Below are 12,644 nucleotides of genomic sequence, written 5' to 3'. Positions count from 1 at the left end.
TATCATTGTTATACACAAAAATTGCAGTGATACTGAATGACAGAGAACTGAATTTATGCTGTAGGAGTTTCAAAGCTTAGGACACAGTTAATTGCCTAAAAAAAAAAAACCTATTAATTTGTGCACGGCATGTACATCTGCAAGTTTTATTTCGTGTTGGCAATAGCCATGAAAATCACAATCAGCGTGCCTCCCTGTGCCAAACTCGACATAACCCCCTCTGAGCAGTCCACGCAACTGCCATTTAATTTGCCAAACAAAAGTTTGTCTGCATAACACCGACCGAAGTATTAGTAGCGGCAGCTACGTTGTTGTCCGCATTGATCACTGCGGAAGAGTAAGATGGTGCTCTTTGCTTGGCTGAATCTGATGCAGGGCTGCTGTACTTTGCTATGAAGTGCCATATTGAAGATAAAAAAGTTCCTAAATGTGCCAAATGGAAAAATAGAAGTGCCAAAAAAGGTGCCATTCTTTTTAATTCTTCCCATTTCGCATTAAAATTAGAAACACATTCCTAAATTAAAAGTCCAGTGCCAAAGTAAGATAACCAGTTGTATACACTACAGAAATTAAAAAATTTTAGTTGCGAAATGGAAGTACACCCAATGGAGTTCACAAAAATGTATTGAAATATTACTATTTTTCAAAAGTGCCATTTTGGCACTTTGTGCTAAATCACCACATCTCCTAATCAGACTTCTTTTTTCTAGACTTCAGCAGGGATCGAACCGCGTAATCTACTGCTATCAAGTGAAGCTGATTTTCCGCTATTTAAACTTGACAGCGTGTTTGNCTAGTTAATATGTAGCAATCTAACCCAGTCGAAACACTAGCGTTGTTTGCTTTACATTCTTCTTCTTTGTTTGTTGCCGTCGAAGGTCGGCGTTATGCAGAAATTTTGTTTGGCAAACTGCGTGCAATTGTTGTTGCAGCAAACTCAGAGAGTGTTATGTAAAATTAGTGTTGCTATGCAAAAAATTGTAGGTTATCATTGTTATACACAAAAATTGCAGTGATACTGAATGACAGAGAACTGAATTTATGCTGTAGGAGTTTCAAAGCTTAGGACACAGTTAATTGCCTAAAAAAAAAAAACCTATTAATTTGTGCACGGCATGTACATCTGCAAGTTTTATTTCGTGTTGGCAATAGCCATGAAAATCACAATCAGCGTGCCTCCCTGTGCCAAACTCGACATAACCCCCTCTGAGCAGTCCACGCAACTGCCATTTAATTTGCCAAACAAAAGTTTGTCTGCATAACACCGACCGAAGTATTAGTAGCGGCAGCTACGTTGTTGTCCGCATTGATCACTGCGGAAGAGTAAGATGGTGCTCTTTGCTTGGCTGAATCTGATGCAGGGCTGCTGTACTTTGCTATGAAGTGCCATATTGAAGATAAAAAAGTTCCTAAATGTGCCAAATGGAAAAATAGAAGTGCCAAAAAAGGTGCCATTCTTTTTAATTCTTCCCATTTCGCATTAAAATTAGAAACACATTCCTAAATTAAAAGTCCAGTGCCAAAGTAAGATAACCAGTTGTATACACTACAGAAATTAAAAAATTTTAGTTGCGAAATGGAAGTACACCCAATGGAGTTCACAAAAATGTATTGAAATATTACTATTTTTCAAAAGTGCCATTTTGGCACTTTGTGCTAAATCACCACATCTCCTAATCAGACTTCTTTTTTCTAGACTTCAGCAGGGATCGAACCGCGTAATCTACTGCTATCAAGTGAAGCTGATTTTCCGCTATTTAAACTTGACAGCGTGTTTGTTGTTGTCAGTTCTATACATCCATTTGCTTATTTTGCTTTTTTGTATAGTTTCAGGCAGGCTCTTCCTAAACTATGTATTTGGCAATGTTATTGTGGCTTATTAACATTTTATTTTAATATTTTTATTGAGCTTGGTACCACGATTATTTTATTATGAAAAATGGAACCGACGACTCCAGCTGAATAAGCCAGTTGCCTACGCGCTGTGCTACGTTAACCTTATAAACTGTTGCTGCTTGTTGTGGTGATTTCCGAAATAGCTATCACTTCTACCATTTTTTCAAATTGTTATTGCTTTTCCACAATAATTTTTCATTAAAAACGGCCTCAAGCTCAATTAAAATTGTTATATAAACAAATTTTTGTGATGTAAAGTAATAAGGTTTCTTTCCTAATAAAATGTTGTTGAACTAATGTTTTCTCGCTTCATTAAAAATAATTATTTATTAAATAGTGTCTAAAATACGTATGTATGAATGTACATATGAATATGTGGCATTGGCGTTTTACGTCTGCATTTAGTAAAATAAACATTTATTATTGACAGTAACGCTGCATTTTTGCATTATTTTTAAGATTCAGCGATTTTAAATTTTATTCCGACAGGATGGATTCTGTGATAGCCCTGAATAAAAAACCGCAATCATTATATACTACGTTTATACACATGCATAAGTCGCTTTAATTCATTTCGCCGCGATTCAAAACATATGTATAAACTGAATTTCAATTCGCTTTGAAAGAGCGAAGTGTTTTGGCTCACACTCCATTTCAAATCGGTAGTTTATTTCTCCAGACAGTTAGAAAGAGTGTATAAACACCGCTCTCACTCAAAGCGAATTGGAGATCAGCTGTTCCGCTCAAATTCCAAATAATCGCATCAGTATTTAACAGCTGATTAATAATAATCGTTCTTTTTCTTTGCCACGATTTTATAATGCCGAATAAAACTAGATTTTTATCACTTTCCATTATGTTAACCTATAAAATGTCAAATGAAAACAGCTTATTTTGTTTGCTTTTGAAGACGGTTACTTTGATGCCGATATAAAGCTGTAAGTATAAACACTAGAGCGAAATATGTACGGTGTCAATGCGCTTTCAATTAAGTCGATTATTCTGTGCGTATAAACGTAGTAATAGAAAAATAACATGCAGATACCCCATAATACTGAAAATTGTACTTAACCTTCATATATGTATTTGTGCACATTCCTACACTCGTTCCAACCGAAAGGCATTTACTTGTATTACACATATGTACATACATTCATATCAGGGCTGCCAATTTAGCTCTTTTCCAGTCAAATCTGGCTATTTCGGAATCCATTTAGCGGCAGGAAATGAGAAATCACGGAAGCGGGAAATCCAGCTTTTTCCCTTATACAATATAGTACATACATATGTATTTAAAATTACCAGATTAAAAAAGATAATAGGGCTGTTCAGGATGCATTTGCGAATTTGCTACCATAGCAACCGTGTGCAATTTAATTGTTGTGAATTTCCAAACGCAACGAATATTCAAATGCAAGAGCATATGTACAAGATCCTGAACAGCCCTATGTTTCCCGTGGGCAATGTTTTACGTGCAACACATGAGGAGATAGAAGATGTTCAAACATTTTAATTACAGTGATGATATCATATACAAAATATTTATTCAATATAATAGAATTAATTTTGTGAAATGGAAAAATATATGTAAGTAATACAATGCAATTTTGGGCAGAAGTTCAAACTAATACGGATGCAGATGGCAACAAATTGTTTTCCGACCTGACGGAATTAGCACTTCCTATGCTTTCTCTACGTTGCACTAAGGGGTATTTGAGCCGAAAACCCGGTCAAAATTATTTAGGGGCCTATATTATCTCAAAATATAATAAAAAACAATATCTAATCAATATTTTGGATTTATTAATAAAAATACATTAAAAAAACAGAAAAAAAATTGTTTAAGTAAAAATTTTATAAAATTTGATTTTATTCGGAGTCAGTGCCATCCGATTCGCTGTCGCCACCCGTTTCGCTGTCAACATCCGAATCCTCTTCATCATCATCAATATCTTCAACAGTATTGTCGTCCGACATATTTAAGTTCGGTCTTACAGCAATCAAAATGATTTTTTCCTCGGCGGAAAATGGCAAGATTTTCTTTTTATTCTTTGGCCGACTCGAGCTGTGAGAGGATCGGATGTTAAAAGTAATCTATTTAAAATGTCTCTGTAGCACTGAGTCCTCGCAAATTTTCTTGCAAAGTCTACCCGATATTTGCGAATATGCTTATTTCGACCCTCAGCGGCTTCCTCGGACAATTGTCCAATTGCCAGAATTGCTTCTGCCATCACTTGCGCTCCGTCCATCAGAATTTTGTGGACTGTAGGCGACATTGAATGCCAGCCGTACGGTTCCACATACAGCTTGGTAGTGTCTTGGGCATAATCATCAAATTTTTGGTGATGGTGGCCATGAGCACTTGAGATTACCTCAAGAATCACTTTAAACTTATTGATTAATTCCAAGTTGATGAAGAGCATTCTGCATTTTGGAAAAATCTCCTGGACGTATTCCCATCATTGCTATTTCCAAAGCCAGCTTTAGGAACATCAACAAGTAGACCCATTTCTTCTCTGAAAGATTTCTGTAATTTCTCTTTTGTTTCTTTAACAATCATTTTCTCTTCCGGTGTACGGGCTTGCCACTTCTTGAGGGGTTGTTAACATGCTAAATGCAGCAGTGTGTCAAAAGATTTTATTTTCCATTCAGATAGGCAAAGGTTCAAACTATTACCACATTTTAAATGTAAGGCGACAAAGCGCGACACATAAACTAATGAGCTACAAAGCCTTTTTTGCAGCTATAAATGTCCAAAATCATTGAACGCACTGTGGTTTTTGTTTAGTTGTAATTTATTTCAGGACAATGTTTTTACTAATCAAATGGTACGTGGCCGTGACTTTAGTTGTACAACAATTAATATGATGTAAAATGATTTTCTTCTAGTTAGGTTCCAGCTGCTGCTCCGAACATCCTCCACTCCATTGAAAGGTCATGGCTTTCAACAGAATCCTTAACAGGAAGGACGCACAGCTTATTCACTGCTCGACGCGTAATGCCAGTGGGGGTACGCAGGACCGCAACTCGAGCAACACCATCTATACCAGTGATGACTTCAGTGGCCACTTTAGAGGCGCAGAATTTTCATCCTTGATGCATACAACGTCGTTAATTTGGATATGGGGCTGGGGAGTGCGCCACTTGGTGCGCTGCTGGAGAATAGTCAAGTATTCTTCACTCCACCTCCTCCAGAAGATTTGTTGCAGATAGGTAACGCGCTGCCATCGATCGAGCCGATTGTAATTTAGTGGCGTAAGGTCCGGTTCTGGAAGTGTTGTAAGGGGGCCACCGATGAGGAAATGACCTGGCGTCAATACGTCAATATCGTCGGGATTCTCTGAAATTGACGCAAGTGGGCGAGAATTAATTATGGCAGAGATTTCGCATACCAAGGTGCGCAATTCGTCGAAACCAAGAATTGCAGTTCCAACAGTGCGATACAAATGCTGCTTTGCCATTTTTACTGCGGGCTCCCAAAGGCCACCGAAGCGCGGCGAACGAGGCGGTATGAGTCGCCAAACGAAACCATTGTTAAGGCAGTGCGCGTGAACATCACTACGATGCCTTTCACTGAGAAACAGGCTCCTACAAAATTGGTTGCGTTGTTAGACCAGATGCAGCTTGGTGTACCACGCGTAGCGACAAATCGTTTTAGAGCAATCAGGAAAACACCAGTTGAAGGTTCCTTAACGAGTTCCATCCAAACGGCTTTGTTGCAAAACAAATGAATACGCTGATGTAGCATTTCTGGGGCGATTTACTGCGGCTTATAATAGAATGGCCCGCAATAGTCCACTGCAGAGATGATAAAGGCACGCGAGGCTTGAATGCGTTCTTTTCGCAAATCCGCCATGATGTGCCCGAAAAGTCGTGGCTTTGATCTGCAGCATATGATGCATTTTCGTAGGGCGCGTGCCAAAGTCTTTCTTCCCCATATGGGCCAGTACTGCATGTGGATTGAAGCTAGAAGGGACTGGGGGCCTGCGTGCTGACACTTGCGATGAAAATAAGTAATTATGGCGAACGTTAAAGGATGATCCTTCGGAAGAATGCCTGGATGTCGTGCTACGAAGCCGAGCGATAAATGCCTTAGTCGGCCACCAACTCTAATAGCTCCCGGGTCATCCAAGAATGGTGACAACGAACGCTGCTTGAAGGGTGGACACTTTTGTTGTTCTTCAGCCCACCGTACTCTGGCCAAAGCTGCGCTCTTTGAACGAGGCGAATTAAAAGTTGAGTTCCTTGATGAACGTTTTCACAGGTGAGATGCGGCATTCCTTTCGATCTGCGTATGTTTAAAAATTTATGCACGTAACAAAAAATGCGTTGCATCGCGCTCAAAGAGCTTATGTATTTAAAAAAGAGTGAGATATCGATTCTATCGTTTAAAGTCACCAGAGCCGAATATCAGGAAGTGTGGTATGGGACACGGTGTTAACTGGCCTCTGTTACCTGCAAGAATGGTGGACCGTGGGTCCAAAGCGTTGAACGTGACAGCTCAGCTGGCGCAAATAGACAAAATATCCGCTGGGTTCACGGCTGTAGGAACGTATAAACACGTTGAATTTAGAGGATATTTCCATTAGCCATGACACAGTCGAGTCCGACCAGCAGTAAAACGAGCAATCAAATGCCTTCATCTTTGCGATTTCGGCTAATAAATGCGCTAGTAAATCAGCAGCGCAGAGCTCTAGCTTTGGCACAGTAAGCGTCTTCAGCGGGGCGAGTCGAGCCTTTGAACACAATAAATGAACTTGAATGTGGCCATCTTTGATTAAGCGAGCATAAATACAAGCGCCGCATGCCTCGAGGCTGGCATCGCAAAATGCGTGGACTTCCTGTGTGGCTCCGATGTAACGCGGGAATGATAAGTGATGCACGTCGACGAAGTCCTTGCAGAACGCAGACCAAGCTGTATCAAGCGATTGCGGTAGGCTCTCGTCCCACTCAAGTTTATCCCTCCGCATACGCTGCCGAATAATGTTCGCCTTTGTTAGAGTCGGACCAATAAGTCCAAGTGGATCATAGCAACGAGCTATGGTAGACAATGCAGAACGTTTGGAATTCCTGCCAGGTGCAATTCGGGAAGTGAAAGCAAACAAGAAACTATCCTTGAGTGGATCCCATACAAGACCCAATGCTTTGGTGATGTTGCTACCGTCATCAAATTTCAGGAAACTTTCTCTATAAGCATCAGGGATATCACTCAGAACCTCCTGGTTATTGGAGCACCACTTCTGTAAGCGGAAATTGCCGCGAGCGAGGAGGCTGGTCGATTGATGCTTGATTTCGAGTACTTCTTCTACTGTGTTTCCACCGGATATCAGATTATCTACGTAGAAGTCGCGCATAACGATTTGTGCGCCTAAGGGGTAAAATGAGGACTCATCCGAGGCGAGCTGATGCATTGCCCGTATGGCCAGAAACGCTGCTGGCTTGGTTCCATACGTAACTGTATCCGGCTTATAGACGCTGAATTCATCTTCTGGCGAGTTAGGCCACAATATGCATTGCATGTTATCGGGTGCAGCAACTCGAACGCACCGATACATTTTGCATACGTCTCCGGTGAGTGCAACGGGGAATGAGCGAAATCGAAGGAGAATATCGAAGAGTTTGGGCTGAATCGTTGAGCCCGCCATGAGTACGTCGTTCAAAGACAACCCCGAGTTTGTGGAAGCAGAACCATCAAATACGACTCTGAGCTTTGTTTTGGAGCTATCATCTTTCATGACGCAATCATGAGGTAAGAAATATTTACACTCTTGAACGGATGCGCTGGGGACTAGCGACATGTGATTGAGGTCAAGATACTCCTGAATTAAATCTGAATAGTTGGCTTTCATGTCAGGATTTCGGGCTAGTTTCTGCTCCAGACCTTCGAGACGGCACTTAGCTTGCAGGTATGAATCGCCTAATGCCTCAGGAGGGAGCTTCAGTGGCAGTCGAACTGAGTACTCACCAGAGATCAAATGCGAAATATAATTTTTGAAGTGCGCCTCACAGTCAAGCTCTTCTTTAGTTGCCCTAACGATCGGTTCGAGAACATGCTCAACTTCCCAAAAACGACGTACTAAATCGTCTAGTCTAGCGCTCAAATCTTCGCAGCTGGAAGACCTTTTGTTAACTATAAATGACGAAAGATTTGACGACTGTTGACCACCGCCGGATATCACCCAGCCCAGAAGGGTTTTTTGAAGTATTGGCAGCCCGCGTGCCAACTGAATCTGCCCCACACAAAGTAGTTCAAAAAACAATCCTGCTCCGATGAGCATATCAATGCGCTGTGGTAAGTTGAAATTTGGGTCAGCTAGTTGAATGTTTGAAGGAATGTTCCGCCGTGACCACTGAAAAACTAGGGTGATTTTCAATGATGGTTTGGGCAACAACGGCTCTAATACGTGTAGAAAAATCTGAAGCCCGCCTTTAGACAATTAAGGCAAAGAGAAAGTTTCTTGGCCTCTTTCTGACGAAGGTTTGGCGATAAATTTGCGAACCGTTGGCACTGGAAAATGAGATGATCAGCCGATCCACAAAATGCGCAACCACACACAGAGTCTTTCGAAGCAAGAAATGATTTATTTTGATTGGTACTCACGTTTTTTCCATTTTTTCCAACCTGAAATCCTTGCTCTACCGTGGCATGCTCTACATTTTCGAGTGTTCGACAGCACTTCTCTAAAAAGTCAGCTAATTGGTCCCACGACGGCAGCTCGTTGCTCGAAGGATTCTTCTCAAATTAAGCTTGGGTTGCCTTGTCCAGCTTCTGAGTTAACAATCGTATAATGATACAGTCTGCGATGTGTTCCTTGGACGGAAGTGATTACAACGCGCGCATATGAGAAGTGACTTTGTCCGTCAACACTCGTAGCTTGCTAACGGATGTACCTACCCTTTCCAACCCAAAGACCTCCCTGATGTGTGCCTGAAAGATAAGTCTTTTGTTATCAAATCGTTTTTTAAGAAGTAGAACGTAGATGCTGCAGTTTATCGGTTTGCGTTAGGTCGCTATCCTTATCGATGACAGAGATGAACATCGAAAGAAAGTTCATCCACTCAGTGTAGGCACCACCAAATTTAGGCAACGTCAGCAAAGGCAAGCGAGAAGGATTACCGGTCACGATGATCGACTGGGAATCGCCGGCGTTCGCTCTGAATGTCGAGCAGTGGTGAGATGTAGTACGTTTCCCAATCTCTCGTTGCAGGTTCGCCTTAAGATTTGTTACCGTGAAATCAAATTTGCAGGGAAGAACACTGGCAACAGAAGGAAAATCCAGTTCCTCCAAACTGGTGTGAGCGACAGTAAAGGCTGATTATAATTCACCTAATAGTTGGAGTGCAATGGGGTATAGTCGTTGTGCTGGGTATGCAGTTACAGTCGCACGGCTATACTCAATCCCGACTCTTGCGTCCTCGTTCGCGCACTCTGGGCAACGTGAGCAACCCATGTGCAAGATGCGGTAACCAACCCGAGTGGAGCCTTGGGTCACGGCAGGAAGAGAGGGAGCTTTGGTGGGGTCACTCCAACTTATTCGGTTTAAGGGCTCACTGAAGTCTGCAGCGTCTGCTCACCAGAAGGTGTGGCTGTAAGCGGGCGTCTGTCTTGGAGCAAGCGGCCCGCTATACAAATACGTATCCGGTTGAATACCATTCACCCCAGCAATGGTTGTGCGCTGGGTTTCGGACCCGCCACGTAAAAAAAATATTGCCAATGAAAAGACCAAAAAAGCCTCGGGTAACTGCATCCCCGCACGTTGGCGACGGAACAAGGACTATGAATTACGGATATGCACCTGGAATGTCCGGACCCTCTATAGGGAAGGTGCCTCTATCCAACTGCTGGATGTCATAACAAAATACCAGGCTGACATCACCACAATCCAGGAAATGCGATGAACGGGGCATGGCTGCAAAAACTTTGCAGTATGCGTCATCTACTACAGCTGCCATGAGACGGCGCACAAATTTGGTTTCGGATTTGTGGTTGGGCGGAGACTCCGACACCTTGTCTCCCGGTTCACACCCATCAGTGAACGAATCGCCACAATCCGCATAAAGGCGCAATTTGACAACATCAGCCTTGTGTGCACGACCCGACGGAAGAGAAGGACGACGTGACGACGTATGAGCGCTGCCCCCGCCACGATATTAAAATCGTTCTGGGCGACTTTAACGCCAGGGTGGTCAAAGAAGGCATATTTGGTCCAACAGTCGGAAAATTCAGCCTTCATGACAACACTTCCGATAACGGAGAGAGGCTGATCGACTTCGCCGCGGCACGGAACATGGTAGTCAGTAGTACCAGACACCAGCATCGAAACATCCACAAAGAAACTTGGGTGTCCCCTGATCAAAGAACAAAGAACCAAATTGATCATGTTGTGATAGATGGAACATACGCTTCGAGCGTTCTTGGCCTGCGCTTTATCCGAGGTGCCAACATCGACTCGGATCACTACCTTGTTGCAGCTAAGCTCCGCATGCGCCTCTGTGCAATAAAAAAAGTGCGGAAGGCAACGCGGCGAAAGTTCGACATCGCATAGCTGCAGTCACAACGGACAGCCGAAAAATTTAGCAAACGACTCTCAATCCTGCTTAATCAAGCAACTCCTCATCGCCTGGACATAAATGAGCAGTGGGACTCCATCTCCCAATCAATTCGTACCGCTGCGGAAGAGGTTGTTGGTTACTACCAGCCGCGCAGAAACAACTGGTACGACGAAGAGTGCCGCACGGCTGCTGCAGAAAAATTCGGAGCATACAAAGCTACCATTCAGCCAATGGCGACACGCGCGATAATTGAGCGTTACCGGGAGAAAAGGAGGGAAGAGAGACGCCTTTTCAAGAGAAAGAAAAGAGAGGCAGAAAGGCATGAGTGCGAAGAGCTTGAGATGCGGACAGAAACGCGGCTCGAAAATTTTATCAGAAAATAAGGCAGTATTTAAATGGTTTTAAGACCGGGGCTAGCTCCTGCAAATATGAAGATGACAACCTGGTAACAGATATCCATAGTACACTTGAGATATGGAGGGAACACTTTTCATTGCTTTTAAATGGCGAAACAGATGGCGCGTTTGATGAAGGAGAACCCGAACCAATGTATAGGGACGAAGCTCACGTCCACCAACTGGACCAAAAAGAGGTGAGAACAGCAATAAAGCGGCTTGAGAACAACAAAGCCCCGGAGCCGACAGTATACCGGCTGAGCTGTTCAAAGCCGGTGGCGAAGAGTTGGTGGGGCGCATAAGCGCACACAAGGGGTGGGTTTTGGGGTTCAAACTCCCCCTAAAGCTAATAACCTGAAATACAAACTGTATCCTAAAGCCAGCTCTCAAGAAAAATCACAAGAAATATTTTTTATCATAAAGCACTTTGCTTCTGCTGTAAATTTTCTTGAAGAAATAAATATACGAGCATTTTTTTCTTGAGAGATGCAAATTGATTTAAGAAATTTTGATATAAGAAAATTCCTATTCCATTTCTTGTGCGCCATTTTATATGAATTTTTCGTTTTTTTTTTGAGAGCTCTTAAAAGTTTAACTGCGAATGAAACCTACAAATATGCAATGCATACTCACTAACTGAGCCTCAAAGAGTTTACAACTGATATGTCCTTAACAAGGATTCGAAGATTTAATTTGCCCACTTCGAATTCGTTCCACCAAAATTGCCTACATAACAAAAATTCAAGTTCATTTAATTTTCTCGGTATTCGAAATATTAAAAATATTAGGCAATCGTAAAAAATCACCATCTCATTCGAAAACCAGAAACCAGATATCGAGGAAAATGAACATTAAAACTGTTTATTTTTTTATTTTTTTATTACTTTTGCAAGTTGAGCGCATGTTGTGTTTATAGAACTTTATATTAAACAAGCAATTTCAAATTACGGGAAGACCCTTGAGGTACCATCTTTCCGATAAAAAAAAAGAATTATTGAAATCGGTTCACGTGGTCCAAAGTTATGCGTTAGCATACTATTCCGACGAATTGATAACCTACCCCTTTTTCGAAGTCGGTTACAAATGTTTGAGTTTTTTGCTAATTTTATTTAAATAAATGCTATTTATGAAACTTCAAAAAGTTTATTTATTTATTGCATACTGTACATAAAACTTCCATAAATGTACTTTAATGACCATTTTATCTGAAGCGAATTTTCAGAAGTATAAACCCCTCCCAAAGTATATTCCTGGGTGCGCCCCTGGTGGGGCGTATGTACCAGCGTTTAAGCAGAATTTGGTCTGATGAATACATGCCCGAAGAACGGAATCTCAGTGTACTTTGCCCAATCCGCAAGAAGGGAGATCCCGCCGTTTGCGGCAATTATCGCGGAATAAGCCTTCTTAATATTGCATACAAGGTCCTGACGACAATACTGTGCGAAATACTGAACCCGTTCACGAACCAGCTGATTGGAACTTATCAGTGTGGCTTCAGACCTGGTAAGACCACCATTGACCAGATTTTCACAGCACGTCAAATCCTGGAGAAGACACTAGATAAGCAAATCGACACACACCACCTTTTTGTTGACTTTAAAGCTGCTTTTGATTGCTCGAAGAGGAGCTGCCTGGGCGACGCCATGTCCAAATTTGGGATCCCCGCAAAACTAATACGGCTATGTAGAGTGGCGTTGAGCACAACCTTCAGCTCCGTCCAAATTGGGAAGGACCTCTCCGCGCCGTTTGAGACCAAACGAGGTTTTAGACAAGGCGCTTCACTCTCGTGCGACTTTTTCA

General features: G+C 42.2%; 1 protein-coding gene across 1 annotated transcript; it reads right to left on the bottom strand.

Annotated features, from left to right (window-relative positions):
- Positions 1 to 3,765: 3,765 nt before the first annotated feature.
- Positions 3,766 to 7,451, bottom strand: LOC108361825 (uncharacterized). The gene is made up of 2 exons (XM_017614590.1): positions 6,352 to 7,451; positions 3,766 to 3,961 (listed from the first exon to the last, which is right to left on the bottom strand). Exons 1-2 carry the CDS (start codon positions 7,449 to 7,451, stop codon positions 3,766 to 3,768), a joined length of 1,296 nt encoding a protein of 431 aa, XP_017470079.1.
- Between the last annotated feature and the right edge of the window lie 5,193 nt (positions 7,452 to 12,644).

This window comes from Rhagoletis zephyria, unplaced genomic scaffold (assembly GCF_001687245.7).
Source record: "Rhagoletis zephyria isolate East Lansing unplaced genomic scaffold, Rhagoletis_zephyria_1.1 Rzeph_scaffold_00859, whole genome shotgun sequence".
In the NCBI taxonomy this organism is placed as follows: Eukaryota; Metazoa; Arthropoda; class Insecta; order Diptera; family Tephritidae; genus Rhagoletis; species Rhagoletis zephyria.
Note: the sequence above shows the minus strand (reverse complement) of the source record. Positions and strands in the feature narration are given on the sequence as shown.